The sequence below is a fragment of the Nerophis ophidion genome, linkage group LG16 (assembly GCF_033978795.1).
Source record: "Nerophis ophidion isolate RoL-2023_Sa linkage group LG16, RoL_Noph_v1.0, whole genome shotgun sequence".
Lineage (NCBI taxonomy): Eukaryota > Metazoa > Chordata > Actinopteri > Syngnathiformes > Syngnathidae > Nerophis > Nerophis ophidion.
The window spans coordinates 38,282,718-38,300,036 of NC_084626.1; the positions used below are offsets into that span (position 1 = coordinate 38,282,718).

Consider the following 17,319-nt stretch of genomic DNA (forward strand, 5'->3'; position numbering starts at 1 on the left):
GTCACAGAACACAGGAATTTCTGTTTCTCTGGATGAACATCAGCCTCCCTATTCCCAGTGCTTGACCATAGGTGGGACACAATTATCTCAGTAGTAGTCACATGTGTTGCCAGCTCATCAGACAATAAAGGTTGTGTGTTGACTCATTTTCAGTGGACAATAAATCTACATTGCTAAAAAAAGCTTTACTTTGACTACTTTAAAGTAAATCCATGTTTTTATTTCAATACTATAGAATAAAAAAAAACTTAATGTAAGGTGTGGGGAGTGCTCACTTGTGTAAGATTCTGTACATACATCAAACAATTGGAGGGTGTTTGTAATGGTGAAATTTTTGATAGTAGTGTTCTGTTTGGTTTCATTAGCTAGAAGAGGTGAACGAACTAATTTTGTAGTTGGTGAGTGACAAAAGAAGAAAGAGACAGCAAATACAAATCTATCATTGAACGTGAAAGAAATGAGATACCTTCTTGAGCACTGTAGCAACAAAAACACGCATATGGACCTTGAACCAGGCAATTCCTATTTTAATGCGGGCAACAGCAAGCTGGAGATTGTTGGGCTCGCCATCATCATCAGTGGCGGCGAGATTGTCAGCACTGAACGAGCTCAGTAGCAAAGCCAGGAACAAGTTCAACACCTCCGAGAAAAAAAAAAAACACAAGAAATGGTTAAAAAAAGGATGAAACTTTTAAACTTTGACATAACGTAATTTTGTTCTTACCACCAAGTTCCCGATGACCATGACCATCATGAAGACAATGAGGCACATTCCCTGTCCTGCCACCTCCATACAATGCCACATGGTTTCAATCCACTCCCCACACAACACTCGGAATACAATCAGGAATGAGTGGAAGAAGTCATGCATGTGCCAGCGAGGCAGCTTACAGTCCAGTGCAATCTTGCAAACACAGTCCTTGTAGCTTTTGCCAAACAGCTGCATGCCCACCACAGCGAAGATGAAGACGATGATGGCCAGCACCAGGGTCAGATTACCCAGAGCACCCACTGAGTTGCCAATGATCTTGATCAACATGTTGAGGGTGGGCCATGATTTGGCGAGTTTGAACACTCTCAGCTACAAAAGATATGGGAAACAGTTATTCCAGTGTTTTCTATATTTGGACAGTCAAGTCAAGCAAATGCAGGGATTTAGCCCTGGTTTTAGTTTGGTTTACTTTTCACATTATTATCACTATCAGTAAAGACCATAGTGTATAATTGTGTCTCTGCTAACCAGGCTCTTGGTGGTTAATACAACACTAAACTCATTGAAAAGGAAGGAAAGGTATTTGAAATGACAATGTCTGCACAGGAATAGAAAAAGTTGTCCGGAAAAAGGCTTTCACTTACCAATCGGAAGGACCTGAGCACCGATAGACCCTCCACATCTGCCAGCATCAGCTCCACCAAACTCAGAGTCACAATAAAACCATCAAAACAATTCCACCCTCCCTGAAAGTAATAGTAAGGGTCCATGGCTATCAATTTGGCAAACATCTCCCCAGCAAAAATGCCTGTGAAAACCTGCGGACCCACAGAGAAAATCCTGTTGGTACATACAGCAGTACAATTGGGTTCACTCCTATAACGTAAACTGTTTTTTGGAGGATTTCCCATGTCAAAAAACTGTGAAAATACCAGAACAACATACACAGCATGTGCCATACTTACGCAGGCCCGGACTTAACCATTTACACAAACTACAGTTTTAATGTTAGGACAGGGCTGTCATTAGAGTTTTCAAAAGCTGACACCCGAATATTTCATTTGGGTGCAGATCAAGAGGGTGCCTTTTCCCGTTCTTGGAAAAAATATTTTACCAAGAACGTGAAATATACAAACAGCGGAACCTCATTGCGAACTTTGCAATTCATGATCTGATCAAGCCAAAATGCCAAATATGTGTGTGTGAACCATCTCTCTGTGTACGAATGATTCATCTATTTTAGTTTGTGTCCCTCTGATAACCATTTTGTGCTTGATATTTTAATTAAATTTAATTTCATTCTATGCTATAGAGCGTTTTCCGTTCGGGCTCCAGTACTCTGGAATGCCCTCCCTAACAGTTCGAGATGCCACCTCAGTAGAAGCATTTAAGTCTCACCTTAAAACTCATTTGTATACTCTAGCCTTTAAATAGACCTCCTTTTTAGACCAGTTGATCTGCCGCTTCTTTTCTTTTTCTCCTATGTCCCCCCCTCCCTTGTGGAGGGGATCCTGTCCGATGACCATGGATGAGGTACTGGCTGTCCAGAGTCGAGACTTAGGATGGACCGCTCGTCGGGACCCAGGATGGACCGCTCGCCTGTGTATCGGTTGGGGACATCTCTACGCTGCTGATCCGCCTCCGCTTGGGATGGTTTCTTGTGGACGGGACTCTCGTTGCTGTCTTGGATCCGCTTTGAACTGAACTCTCGCGGCTGTGTTGGAGCCACTATGGATTGAACTTTCAAAGTATCATGTTAGACCCGCTCGACATCCATGGCTTTCGGTCCCCTGGAGGAGGGGGGGGGGGGGGGGGGGGGTTGCCCACATTTGAGGTCCTCTCCAAGGTTTCTCATAGTCATCATTGTCACTGGCGTCCCACTGGGTGTGAATTCTCCCTGCCCACTGGGTGTGAGTTTTTCTTGCCCTTAAGTGGATTCTTCCGAGGATGTCGTAGTCGTAATGGTTTGTACAGTCCTTTGAGACATTTGTGATTTAGAGCTATATAAATAAACATTGATTGATTGATTCAGGATAGTTGATATTGTTAAACTGTTTACAGCACTCACAATAAATGGATTAAAAAAGTATACAGTTAATACATGTGATTAGTGTCCATATTGGTATCGGCCGATCTCACTAATGGATGATCAATATCTTAATGATCTACAAAACCCTATTCGGAAAATCCCTAAAATATCTTAAGAATGTTTCCAAAATAGTGAAAATAACTGGTAGTAGGCTGCAATTACGGAAAAAAAAACATGTGGGTTTTTTCAATGTCATGTCTGTGTCCAAGTAACTGTTATGTGTGATTGACAGAAATAAAAGTTGCAGCTCGTTTGCAGAGAAGTCTTTTTACACCAAATTTAGGACGACTTTTGGGCCAGTATAGGGCCTAGATGGGAAGGTCCACTTCACATTTGGGCATTAAAGTATAGTAATTAACTGATAGTTACAATTAAAGACAAAATACATTGTGGCCGTAATAGTACTATAATTTTACATGTAATACTAAATCATGTGATTATGAACACCCGATGACTCATACTGCAGCATCCACAACCAAGTCAATGACCTCATTTCCTGCACTGACACCAAGCTAATGCTATTGCCTAAAGAAGGCTGATCGACATCGCTCCCTGGCAGCATTGACAGACAACAAAGAGGCCATAATAACTGCTATACATTCTGCCAATCAGGCACATGTGTTGTTGAGGTAAGCAAGACGCAACGGAAATTGGAACCTGACCTGAGTGGGGGTGATGAGGGTTGAAGAGCAGGCTGACTGGCTACATTAAAAAAGAGCTAAATCTTTAATGAGCCACCCATCAAAGCCCTATATACTGTATGCATGGTAATCCTAAGTGCACATTCCAAATGACCCACTGACGTATTTGTTAAGGCACCATTGGAGAGTTTCAATACTGGTTGTCCAATGAGGCTCAAGAAGATTCTGCTCACCAGGTTGCCAACAGAAAGGACCTCCTCAAAGTGTGGCGTCATTGGGTAGTGCTCCATGGCCATGAAAAGTGTGTTGAGGACGATGCAGATAGTGATGGCCAAGTCAACAAACGGGTCCATGACAATCACGTAGAGTACATGCTTGATCTTCAGCCAAATGGGGCAGCATTCCCAGATGAGGAATGTGTTGGCAAACTTATACCAACAAGGGGGGCACTTCCTCTGCGATTCCTCCAATTCTGCCGAACAATGGAAGGAAAAGTCACATGAACATGTAGTCATCTGACATCATATGTTTAAATTAAAACGATGGTGTGGCGGGTGAACATTTGTAACTATAATACATGCTATACCGTCTAACAGAGTGTTGGTGACTACGCTCATCTGACTGTTGGCGCGGTCCTTTCCTTTAAAGGAGGAGTTGAGCTGATCCACAGATACCATGAGAGAGCCAGAGTGCTTCTTCTTAATCTCCATGTCTGTTGTCTATACTCAGAAAAAAGACAAGTGTATACTCAAAAACAAGCGTACTATAGATGTGTTAAGCCATAAAAGTATACCTAAGTACGTGCTCAGTTGGTTTAAATAATTGATCTGTATTTAAAATACTGCATGAGCTTAAGTACTTCTGGCAGAATTAACCAATTCGATGTTTGTTTGTTTGTTTTTTACCCACGAAGTATGCATCCAAATTAAAGGTAACATTTTGTAAGTCATCTGGACAAGCTAGCACTTTATATTTCACCCTCCAAAGCAACAGGGAGCAGTATACCGCCAGAAACTTCTGCTATCCATCCCAATAAAAAAATAAAAACAGTATGATATATCACATTTATACTTTCATTACATTTCTTCCCTGATTGGCTGGAAGAAATCACGTGACTCTACTACATTTATAGTAAGGCACGTGGCGTATATTTTAACGAACTGTTAAGTTTCAGCGAATATGGTTATTTGCTGTAGGGCAGTGGTCCCCAACCACCAGTATGGGGACCGGTACTAATCTGTGATCTATTTAATACCAGGCACCACAAAATCCTTCAATAATTTAATAACAACCACATTTTCTCCGACTTAACTTACGCCTGTCCCAATAGAACACACTAGCGGTTTGGCGGCACAGTTTGGTTGGTAGAGCGGCCATGCCAGCAACTTGAGGGTTCCAGGTTTGAGCCCCGCTTACGCCATACTCGTCACTGCTGTTGTATCCTTGTGCAAAACACTTTACCCACAATTCCACCCACACTGTTTTAAATGTAACTTAGATAATAGCTTTCAATATGTAAAGCGCTATATAATAAAAATATAATTATTTTCGCTTCACTAATAGGCTTGTTTATAGATGTACAATAAAAATTCTGATAACAAAGTCTCCATTTTTCATATCTTTGTTACACGGGACAATGCACATTAATGAAAATATAAAATGTAAATGTGCCAGATTGCAGGCAAAGGCTAATTTCCTTCTGCACTCCCCGGCAGGTTGATGGTTTATACAACAAGGTCCATAAAAACGTTAGTTAGACAGCAACAACATTAGACATAAACAGTACCATAACATATGCAAAAACAGATATAACATTGCAAATAATGGAGACCCATATAAAACAGTAGGTTGCTGAATAACGTCAGCTCAGAACCGAACAAGAATAAAATCGACATAGTTGTTCAAGTGCATAAGGCGGAAGTGCTAAAGTGCAAGTGTGCTAAGTGTGCTGAAGGATAAAAATATGGCCTGTTAAGATAAAGTGCTGGTACTTTTGCAGATAGCCCTATTGCACAAGTATGCTGGCATTAACAGATGTGTTTGTGCATGGAAAATTGCACCAAAAAAGCATTCATAATATATCTAAAACCATAACTTTTAGAATACAAATAGAAATGCATTCAAATAGCAAGCCATCCAATGGAATTAATTGCAAGTACATCTAGTTTTATATATATATATATATATATATATATATATATATATATATATATATATATATATATATATATATATATGTGTATCAGGGGTGTCTATAAACGATATTTGAATGATATTTGAATGAAACACATTTCTTATTTGTAACGATTTTTAATCAATTAAAAAAAATTAAAAATCAATTAAAAAAATATATAATTACATATTTATTTATTTATTTATTTTTAATCGTTCCTGTCCAGCCACTCAGGCAAATCCTATTGTTGATGTACTATAGATCAGTGGTCCCCAACCACCGGGCCGCAGAAGAATTTTTTATAAAAAAAATATATATATATAAATTATTTTTATTTTTATTAAATCAACATAAAAAACACAATTTACACTTACAATTAGTGCACCAACCACAAAAACCTCCCTTTTTCATGACAAAGAAGAAAAAACAAACAAAAAAAAAAACAAAAAAAAAGACGCCCCACCCCCCGGGCCGCGGGACAAATTATTAAGCGTTGACTGGTCCGCGGATAAAAACAGGTTGGGGACCACTGCTATAGATGCCCATATCTGATACTGTACAGATTTACTTAAGAAAAGAAAAGAAAAGTGTGGGATACTTCTCTTGTTGTCTTATTTTTATTTGATTTTATTAAATGTTTGGGTAGAATTTTATGAAACAAAACTGGTTTTCTTTATAGTAATATTGATATTTATCAGAGCTTTGTATTTATTTTATGGAGGAATGTAGTTAATCGAAGAACTTGCACCCAATGTTATTAAAAAAAGTTTCGATTTTGAATTGGGAATTGTTTTAAATCGAGAATTGATTCTGAATTGGATTGTTACCCCCAATAATCAAATTGAATCATGTGATGCCCAAAGATCCACAGCTCTGATATCTACGCTCTTGTCCACAACGATGACATATCGTGTATAACACATAAGACATGTTAGCCAAAAAATAAGCCCACAAACTAATGAAAACGAGTAAAACACAACAGCCTTTGGAGAGCAGAGGGGAAAAGGTCAGGACTCTCTGTAATTCAGCCTTATGGTTAATTGTATTTTTCATGCACTTATTTTGCTGTATTCATCTGCCACATGTGGAAAGCTGGTCTGGGAAAAAAAATGCCTACAATAAACCGGTCCCTGGTGCAAAAGAGGTTGGGGACCTCTGCCATAGTGTTAATGGAGAGGTCGACTGGCTTGTTCAAGTGTCTACAAATGATACATTTTTAACACTGTCTGAAACTAAATTATATCCAGGACATGTAATTAACTATGCATAACATAATACTGTAACAGCCTACATGCAACGGCATGCAGGTCATGTGAAGAGAGGAATTCAAGACATTATTTGCTGCTGCACCATGCTACATCTGAAGAGAGGTATAAAAAAGACGCAAAAAATTACAGAGCTCTTATCATGCTAGCTACAATGAGTAGGAATATTATTATTAAATGGAAAAAAAGGATTATTCCAGTGGGTCAGGAGCAGTGGATAACTGAGGAAAATATCATGGGACTGCTGAAGGAACACGAGAAGAGCAGGAAGGGGAAAGAAGGTGGAAGAAGGAAAGAAATCAATAGAGGCGTAGATCGAACTGACTAGTGTGACCCTGGACGACGAAAAACTCGCATTAAGGATTCTCCTTTCATTGATGACTATGATGTAACATAAGTAGTGATGGCCGTTTGATTACATTTTCATTGAATATGTGGGAACTAGAATGTTCAATATATTTCTAGTTATTTTAAATTGAAGGGGAAATTCTTTGAGTCAGCTATGTGACCCGGGACACTACCAATAGCTGACATGAATTCCAACAAGGACCGGGCTCTATGATATGAGTTAAGAGCGAAGGAATAAGGAACGTGAATGTCTTGATTAGGCACAACACTAAAAAATCCTCAAAAGAACCAGCGGTATACATTTGTTTTTGGGCCATTTCTTTCGGGAGAGTTACATATTTTTCAAAAAGTAGCCATGTTATGCAAATTCCAAATATCTGCTAGTGAGGACAGTATCTCTCAAATGATATGTTTGCAGATGACTACCTTCATCAATCAGTGTGGCATGGATACTACACTAACTCGCTAGTTTATGTGTTCTTGGACACCCCAAAAAGGGCATTTAATCACTTTAAGAGGCTCAGTGAGATTAAAATATAAGACAGGTTATTAGATATTCACAAATCAGAAGTAGAAGAAAAGAAATTCAGGAGAGAGAGAGAGAGGAGCAATCGCCAAGGGTAAAGAGGTTGTGGAGGAGAAGCTGCAAAGACTGAGGCCGCCACCGTCATGCCTATACTGTATAGGTGTCCCATGGACGTCCTTACACTGTCATCAGTGGCTGCCTTATCTATTTTCACCTCAGGCAGAAGCCGTCTGCCAGGCCCCGGACCGATGAGAGACACCACGCCATTGCAGTCCACTGTGCTGTTCCTCTTCCCTCCAGAGTGAGGAGCCAGCGGGTGGATGCGTGACGAGCCCTGGCTGTAGCCGCTGTAACTGTTGCGGCGGTAAGGGATGAACAGGGAACCACGCCGGTCCTCGCTCTCCTCCACTGTACTGTGCTCGTCATCGGCAAATTCGTTTTCCGAGCCCATGTCCTTGGAGCGGCCTTTGAAGCTGAAGATGCTGCTGCGGCTGTTGTGGCGTGACATGAAGGGCGAGCCCGGAATGCTCAGGAGTGACTGGAGACGGACAGACAAGACAGGCAGGGAGGAGTTCTTAAAGGTTATTTAAAACTCAAATTAATTTAAAGGTAGAGAGTGAAATGTTCTGTGAATAACGGGTAAGCAGAGGTAAATAGGCATCACTGTACAGTACATAACAATGCTGGTTTCATTTACAAGCTGTAAGTCATCCGTAACATGGTAAAGTCACAACCCTCACAGTAATCATGCACATAAGTTGAGCTCAGACAACAAAAAGCAGTGACAAAAAAGAACAAAGAACGGTCCTCGCATTTATGCTTAGTCACTGTTGCAGCATAAGGGCATCATTGTCAATATAATCCAAAATACTCACATAATGTTGATGCAATAATCCAAAATTATACACAAATAGATAACCCGTGCAATTTAGGTGTGGATCTAGGGCAGTGTTTTTCAACCTTTTTTGAGCCGAGGCACATGTTTTGCATTGAAAAAATCCAGAGGCACACCACCAGCAGAAATCATTAAAAAACAAAACTCAGTTGACAGTAATAAATCGTTGTCGCAATTGTTGGATGACTTTAACGCATAACCAAGCATACATCTATATAGCTCTTGTCTCACAGTAGGTGTACTGTCACCACCTGTCACATCACACCCTGACTTATTTTGACTTGTTTTCTGTTTTCATGTGTGTAGTGTTTTACTTCTTGTCTTGCGCTCCTATTTTGGTGGCTTTTTCTCTTTTTATGGTATTTTCCTGTAGCAGTTTCATGTCTTCCATTGAGCGATATTTCCCGCATCTACTTTGTTTTAGCAATCAAGAATATTTTATTGTTTTTATCCTTCTTTGTGGGAACATTGTTGATTGTCATGTCATGTTCGGATGTACATTGTGGACGCCATCTTTGCTCCACAGTTAGTCTTTGCTGTTGTCCAGCATTCTGTTTTTGTTTACTTTGTAGCCAGTTGAGTCTTAGTTTCGTTCTTCATAGCCTTCCCTAAGCTTCAATGCCTTTTTTTTAGGGGTATTCGCCTTTTGCTTATTTTTGGTTTAAGCATAAGACACCTTTTTACCTGCACACTGCCTCCCGCTGTTTCCGACATCTACCAAGCAATTACCGTATCTATCTGCTGCCACCTACTGATATGGAAGAGTATTACATGGTTAGTCAGCCGAGCTCTAGACAGCACCGACCACTCAACAACAACACATCATTTGCAGACTATAATTACTGGTTTGCAAAAAAATATTTTTAACCCAAATAGGTTAAATTAGATAATCTCCCACGGCACACCAGACTGGATCTCAAGTGTGCCGTGGCACAGTGGTTGAAAAAGACTGGTCTTGGGGGCAGAATGGCCACAACCACATCACCATCTGCTTTGCATAATTTTCCATGTAGTTTGCATATCATTGTAATAAATATAATGTATAGTCGTCTCTTACCATATGGAGCTTCAAATATTGTAGCTTCACTCCATCCAAAATATTTGTTTTCACTTTTTTAAAACTTATACCACAATACTTTTGTCCCTAAATTAAGCATTTTCAAGCATAAAAACGGCAAAGAAATGAAAAAGATCAAAACAACATTAGTATTGGCCACTACAGGAGATCAAACCAATCAGAGTGTGCCGTTCAGTATCGTGGCCACTGATTGGCTTAGCCCCACACAGCATTACTATATGGCTCTCATAATGTTGGAAAGGTTATTTATAACAGTGGTTCTCAAATTGGGGTACGCGTACCCCTGGGGGTACTTGAAGGTATGCCAAGGGGTACGTGAGATTTTTAAAAAATATTCTAAAAATAGCAACAATTAAAAAATCCTTTATAAATATATTTATTGAATAATACTCCAACAAAATATGAATGTAAGTTCATAAACTGTGAAAAGAAATGCAACAATGCAATATTCAGTCTTGACAGCTACATTTTTTTGAAGGTATGCCAAGGGGTATGTGAGATTTTTAAAAAATATTCTAAAAATAGCAACAATTCAGAAATCCCTTATGAATATATTTATTGAATAATACTTCAACTAAATATGAATGTAAGTTCATAAACTGTGAAAAGAAATGCAACAATGCAATATTGAGTGTTGACAGCTAGATTTTTTTGTGGACATGTTCCATAAATATTGTTAAAGATTTCTTTTTTTTGTAAAGAAATGTTTAGAATTAAGTTCATGAATCCAGGTGGATCTCTATTACAATCCCTAAAGAGGGCACTTTAAGTTGATGATCACTTCTATGTGTAGAAATCTTTATTTTTAATTGAATTACTTGTTTATTTTTCAACAAGTTTTTAGTTATTTTTATATCTTTTCTTACAAATAGTTCAAGATGGACCATTACAAATGGGCAATATTTTGCACTGTTATACAATTTAATAAATCAGAAACTGATGAAACGGATGACATAATGCTGTATTTTACTTCTTTATCTCTTTTTTTCAACCAAAAATTCTTTGGTCTGATTAGGGAGTACTTGAATTAAAAAAAATTTCACAGGGGGTACATCACTGAAAAAAAGTTGAGAACCACTGATTTAGAAGGTGGTTAAATGCACATTGACGAAAACAATGACAAACTTAATTGACAATTTAGTCTACAAATAAAAACAAAACAAAAATGTTGACAGAGACGAAATACAATTCTATTTAATTCTGTCTTTAGGTGGGTGGGACAGGTTAGAAATCTATCCAATCGCAGCAGCATGAGGGAGAGAGGAGCGAGGTAAAAACGTAGGAGATCCAATCAGTACTACCATATTTGTAAGGCAAGGTGTTAAGATTTTTCACAGGGAAAACAAGACTGTATTGTAGAGGTGTAACAATAAACATGATGACCACAACAAAATTCTTGACAGTGAATATTACTCTTGTAAATTAAAATTATTGAAACACCGAGATTGATACCTGCACTCTGATGAACTCATGGACTGACTAGTGCCATCTTGATAGCTTAAATGCTAACATGAAAAAAAGAGACATGAACACCTGTCTTCATTAAGAAACAAAATAGCCCAATATAAACTTATATAAACACAACGACTAAGCCTGTCAACTGTGCACATTGAACGCCAAGCTGTGCTCTCTCAGTACGGAATTATGATGATCGATCTTTGCCTTAGAGCAGGGGTCTTACACTCAATTTACCTGGGGGCCACTGAATGCAGAAACTGGGTGAGGCTGGGCCGCAAGAAAAGATTTCTTAAAAAATCTAACATGCACTTTTTAATGAATTCACCTTCTATGAAGGGCTTTCCCGCCATAGCAACATACTTGCCAACCCTCACGATTTTTCCAGGAGACGCCTGAATTTCAGTGCACCTCCCGACAATCTACCGGTGCAACCATTTTCCCGAATTTGTCCAAATTCTCACCCGGCCGACATTATTAAGGGCCGCCGTGACTGCACTGCCTTTAACGTCCTCTACAAAAGTGGTTCTCAACATTTTTTCAGTGATGTGAACATTTTTTTAATTAAAGTACCCCCTAATCGGAGCAAAGCATTTTGGTTGGAAAAAAAGAGATAAAGAAGTCAAATACAGCACTATGTCATCAGTTTCTGATTTATTAAATTGTATAACAGTGCAAAATATTGCTAATTTGTAGTTGTCTTTCTTGAACTATTTGGAAAAAAAGATATAAAATAATTTAAAAACTTGTTGAAGAATAATCTTTAACATCAATATTTAAGGAACATCTAGCTGTCAAAACTGAATATTGCATTGTTGCATTTCTTTTCACAGTTTGTGAAATTACATTCATATTTTGTTGAAGTTTTATCCAATAAATATATTATTAAGTATTTATGACTGACTGCTATTTTTTAGAATACCTTCACGTAGCGTACCATCTACGTATAAGAGAAAAAGTGCTCTACAACTCGTCATTGCGCACATATCACAACTAAAGTGACAACTCTAAATCATGTTGTGCAAGACTTGTGCATAACAACGTTGGTGGCTGCAAGACGTACTTACTCAACAGCCATACAGGTCACACTGAGGGTGGCCGTAGAAACGACTTTAACACTGTTACAAATATTCGCCACACTTTGAACCCACACCAAACAAGAATGACAAACACATTTTGGGAGAAATTTCGCACCCTAACACAACTTAAACACAAGAGAACAAATACCCAGAACACCTTGCAGCCCAAACTCTCCCTGGCTACAATATACACAACCTCAACCGACGCAAGTAGGGAGGGTGGGGGTGTGGGGGATTGGTGAAAGCGTGGGGGGGAATTGTAGCCCGCAAAAATGCATGGGATTCTGGGTATTTGTTCTGTTGAGTTTATGTTGTATTACGGTGCGGATGTCCCCTGAAATGTGTTTGTCATTCGTGTTTGGTGTGGATTCACAGTCTGGCACATATTTGTAACAGTGTTAAACTTTTTTTTACAGCCTCCCTTAGTGTGACTTGTGTAGCTGTTGACCAAATATGTCTCGCAACATCACACATGTGTACTGCTCAGCCAAATGTAACAATCAAATAGGCTTGCAGGCTGTTTGTACAGGATTCAGAGGGCGTTAAGAACAGTGCCATTGCGGCACCCCATGAGTACTATTGATTGGGTAGAAATCGGCAGGGATTACCAGAGAATGGATACCCTGATAACAAGGGGGCTTCCGTGAACGTTGGGAAGTATGACGCGGTCAAGTTCTGTTCAAATTAGACTCGCGGGCCGCACATACATTAAATTGTCATATCAAAGTGCGGGCAGCAAAATAACGCATGTTTGAGAACCCTGCCTTAGAGTATGAGAATACGAGAAGGTGTTTTTACGTGCGTTCGAGGACCGCTAAACAGAATACAACACAACGCCTGCCAGAAATACTACCTAAATATAGATTGTCTTTGTTTTTCATTTAATTTAAATACATATTAAAGTGCTACAGTACAAACCAATATTTAAAACAATTCAAGCTCAGCCAGTAAAACAGCTAAAACACGAAGACTTAAACACTGTCAGTGAAGCAGAAAAAAAACAAGACATGCAAAATTGTGGCTTTTCCAATAGTGTTATTTTGTTTTTGTTATGTTAAAAAAATATAACTCGTTCAAAAAGTACTTTTTGAGCACGTTCAAAAATACCTCAATAATAAAGATAACCGTGATCATTTTAGTCACAATAACTGTGACATGCAATTCTTATATTACATCCCGACTGTATTGTGACACACCTAAACACAATGTGTCTTCTACACCTGGAAGAAGGGGAAGCCATATAGACACAATGTCTGCAGGCTAACCATCCGGACATCTACGCAAAAATAAGTAGGCCAAAGCTAACATTTGGAAATTACTCATAAGGTACAGAAATACTGTTACTATTAAATATGGTAGAGCCGGAGCAAGACCACTTACTCTACCGCTACTTTTGTAGAACACCATGGGCGAGCTTGCCCAACAATTTGATAAGTAAGATACCTGTACAATGCACTTTAACAATGTCCTCTGCACACTGTTCAGTTAATTGCACAACTTGACAACTCAAAGGAGCAGATTTGTCATTTTTTGTTCTAACACACAAAGACAGACAGGTACGTGAGCTATAAATACAAACTCCGTTTCCATATGAGTTGGGAAATTGTCCGTCCATCCATCCATCTTCTTCCGCTTATCCAAGGTCGGATAGCGGGGGCAGCAGCCTAAGCAGGGAAGCCCAGACTTTCCTCTCCCCAGCCACTTCGTCCAGTTCTTCCCGGGGGATCCCGATGCGTTCCCAGACCAGCCGGCAGACATAGTCTTCCCAACGTGTCCTGGGTCTTCCCCGTGGCCTCCTACTGGTTGGATGTGCCCTAAACACCTCCCTAGGGAGGCGTTCGGGTGGCATCCTGACCAGATGCCTGAACCACCTCATCTGGCTCCTCTCAATTGTGTTAGATGTAAATATAAACGGAATACAATGATTTGCAAATCATTTTCAACCCATATTCAGTTGAATATGCTACAAAGACAACATATTTGATACAAACTGATGTACATTTTTTTTTGCAAATAATCATTAACTTTAGAATTTGATGCCAGCAACATGTGACAAAGAAGTTGGGAAAGGTGGCAATAAATACTGATAAAGTTGAGGAATGCTCATCAAACACTTATTTGGAACATCCCACAGGTGTGCAGCCTAATTGGGAACAGGTGGGTGCCATGATTGGGTATAAAAACAGCTTCCCAAGAAATGCTCAGTCTTTCACAAGAAAGGATGGGGCGAGGTACACCCTTTTGTCCACAACTGCGTGAGCAAATAGTCAAACAGTTTAAGAACAACGTTTCTCAAAGTGCAAATGCAAGAAATTAAAGGATTTCAACAGCTATGGTCCATAATATCATCAAAATGCTCAGGGAATCTGGAGAAATCACTCCACGTAAGCGGCATGGCCGGAAACAAACATTGAATGACCGTGACCTTCGATCCCTCAGACGGCACTGTATCAAAAACTGACATCAATCTATAAAGGATGGGCTCAGGAACACTTCAGAAAACCACTGTCACTAAATACAGTTCGTTGCTACATCTGTAAGTGCAAGTTAAAGCTGTACTATGCAAAGCGAAAGCCATTTATCAACAACATCCACAAACGCCGCCGGTTTCTCTGGGCCCGAGATCATCTAAGATGGACTGATGCGAAGTGGAAAAGTGTTCTGTGGTCACATTTCAAATTGTTTTTGGAAATATTCGACATCGTGTCATCCAGACCAAAGGGGAGGCGAACCATCCAGACTGTTATCGACGCAAAGTTCAAAAGCTAGCATCTGTGATGGTATGGAGGTGCTTTAGTGCCAAAGGCATGGGTAACTTACACATCTGTGAAGGCACCATTATTGCTGAAAGGTACATACAGGTTTTGGAACAACATATGCTGCCATCTAAGCGCCGTCTTTTTCATGGACGCCCCACATTCAGCACGTGTTACAACAGCGTGGCTTCGTTAAAAATAGAGTGCGGGTACTTTCCTGGCCCGCCTGCAGTCCAGACCTGTCTCCTATTGAAAATGTGTGGCACATTATGAAGCGTATAAAATACGACAGCGGAGACCCTGGACTGTTGAAAGACTGAAGCTCTACATAAAACAAGAATGGGAAAGAATTCCACTTCCAAAATTTCAACAATTAGTTTCCTCAGTTCCATAACGTTTATTGAGCGTTGTTAAAAGAAAAAGTGATGTAACACAGAGGTGAACATGCCCTTCCCCAACTACTTTGGCACGTGTTGCAGCCATGAAATTCAAAGTTTATTATTATTTGCCAAAAAAAAAAAAAGTTTATGAGTTTGAACATCAAATATCTTGTCTTTGTAGTGCATTCAATTGTATATTGGTTGAAAAGGATTTACAAATCATTGTATTCCGTTTATATTTACATCTAACACAATTTCCCAACTCATATGGAAACGGGGTTTTTACTTTTTAGATTTATAACACTGGTTTCTGTACTTAAATGGGACAGCGGACCAGACGCCAATTGTGCACACTAAGGGCCTGATTTACTAAAATCCAAACATCATGCGGTAAAGAGCGTGTGCAATTTATAAAACAGCGTGTACTATTAGGGGTTGGTGTGTTGTGTGCAATTTACTAACAATGCCTGTGCAATTGTTAAATAACGCAGACCGCTTCTTTTAAATGAGGATTTTGCATGTCCTATACAGGGCATCACCCCAGGGAAATTCTAATTTATTGCACATTCATGTCATCATTTCCTCCATGTGGCGTTTTGCTATCTTTTCAAACATGAAGGAGTCATGTACTACTTTTTATGGGCATTTTAGAATAGAGTAGAATAGAAAGTACTTTAATGATCCCTGGGGGAAATTCAGCACCACAGTTCGCTCACAATAGACAATAATAATAATAAATAATATATAACATATATTATATATATAATATACAAATAGTATAAATATATTCTACATATATTCTACATTTAAGTGCAGTCAAGGAAGAAGAAGCAGTCCTGAAATGCATCTACATTGACAGCATTTTTTCTTTACAGCTAAAGTTGCGCTCATTGGAGAGAGGCTGCACTTACTCCGCTCAAGATGCTAAAAAAATGCCTACTTAAGAAATGTTTTTTTCTTATAAGAAATATTTTAATATCATATGGTTTGTGAAATAAACAAATGTCATTAAATTTTTTTATAAAAAAACGCATACATTTAATTTCTTTTTAATAAGTCCTTAAAGGAGAACTGCACTTTTTGGGGAGAATATTGCCTATCGTTCACAATAATTATAAGAGACAAGACCAAAAAATTATTATTATTTTTTTTTTTTTTTGCAATTGTTCTTGTCTTGTTCTTGGTGGCTAGAAACGCAGCTAATGGGAACAATTAATTCTACTTCTGAAATATTTGAAAAATGCATTCAAAAACTGTAAACAAAACTATTTTTTTAGCGTACTAACACATCGGCAGGCTACGGTATTAGCCGTAAAAGCTAGCTACGGAAAGAGATGAGCTATCAACTGTGTCAACATGAAACGAATGCAATCTGTACTGACTAAAAAAACATGAACGATCATTTTACAGTATATGTAAAAGTATTAGCCCACAGATTATGATTCGTTTGTACAGAGCGGGCCAGACAGCGTATGATGCATGCATGGCATGCTGCGTGTGTCATGATCAATATAAAGTGGCGTGGAGCCCTCCCCGGATGGAAAAGTCAGATTGGTGCTACTAGCTGAGGGTCAGCAGCCCAAAAAAAAAGCTGTCAATATGACAGAGTGTTGGGGTAAGCACTCCATTTATGTTGAAATAGCATGGCGTCAAATTCCACATTTTACAGCGCCGAGTCACTATCCCCTTACTCCCCCAGCTTCCGTCTGCTCCAACGGTTCACCCTTCCTTCTTGCTCGCTTCTAGAAGCAATAGTTCATCCTCCATATATTCAAAATAAAAAATATAAGGTTGGGATCCCTCAATTGTCCGAAAATAGTCGTTTTCGTTGTTTGTTACCAAATCTACCATGACCGGAAGACACACAAGCGTGTTTGATTCCGGAATTAGGACACAATGTTGTTGACAGCAGTTGGAAGTGC

General features: G+C 39.1%; 1 protein-coding gene across 6 annotated transcripts in view; it reads right to left on the reverse strand.

The window, feature by feature from the left end:
* The window catches only part of scn8ab (sodium channel, voltage gated, type VIII, alpha subunit b), a 150,792-nt gene that overhangs the window by 34,754 nt on the left and 98,719 nt on the right, over nt 1-17,319 (reverse strand). For 4 of the 6 annotated variants that reach the window (XM_061875160.1, XM_061875163.1, XM_061875164.1 and 1 more), the window contains exons 12-17: nt 7,936-8,292; nt 4,029-4,161; nt 3,676-3,914; nt 1,357-1,530; nt 725-1,081; nt 467-640 (exon numbers count right to left, since the gene is read on the reverse strand). In XM_061875160.1, the coding sequence (XP_061731144.1) occupies nt 467-640; nt 725-1,081; nt 1,357-1,530; nt 3,676-3,914; nt 4,029-4,161; nt 7,936-8,292 (1,434 nt within the window). The remainder of the gene's footprint in view (nt 1-466; nt 641-724; nt 1,082-1,356; nt 1,531-3,675; nt 3,915-4,028; nt 4,162-7,935; nt 8,293-17,319) is intronic. The other 2 variants (XM_061875162.1, XM_061875165.1) reach the window with 1 other exon arrangement.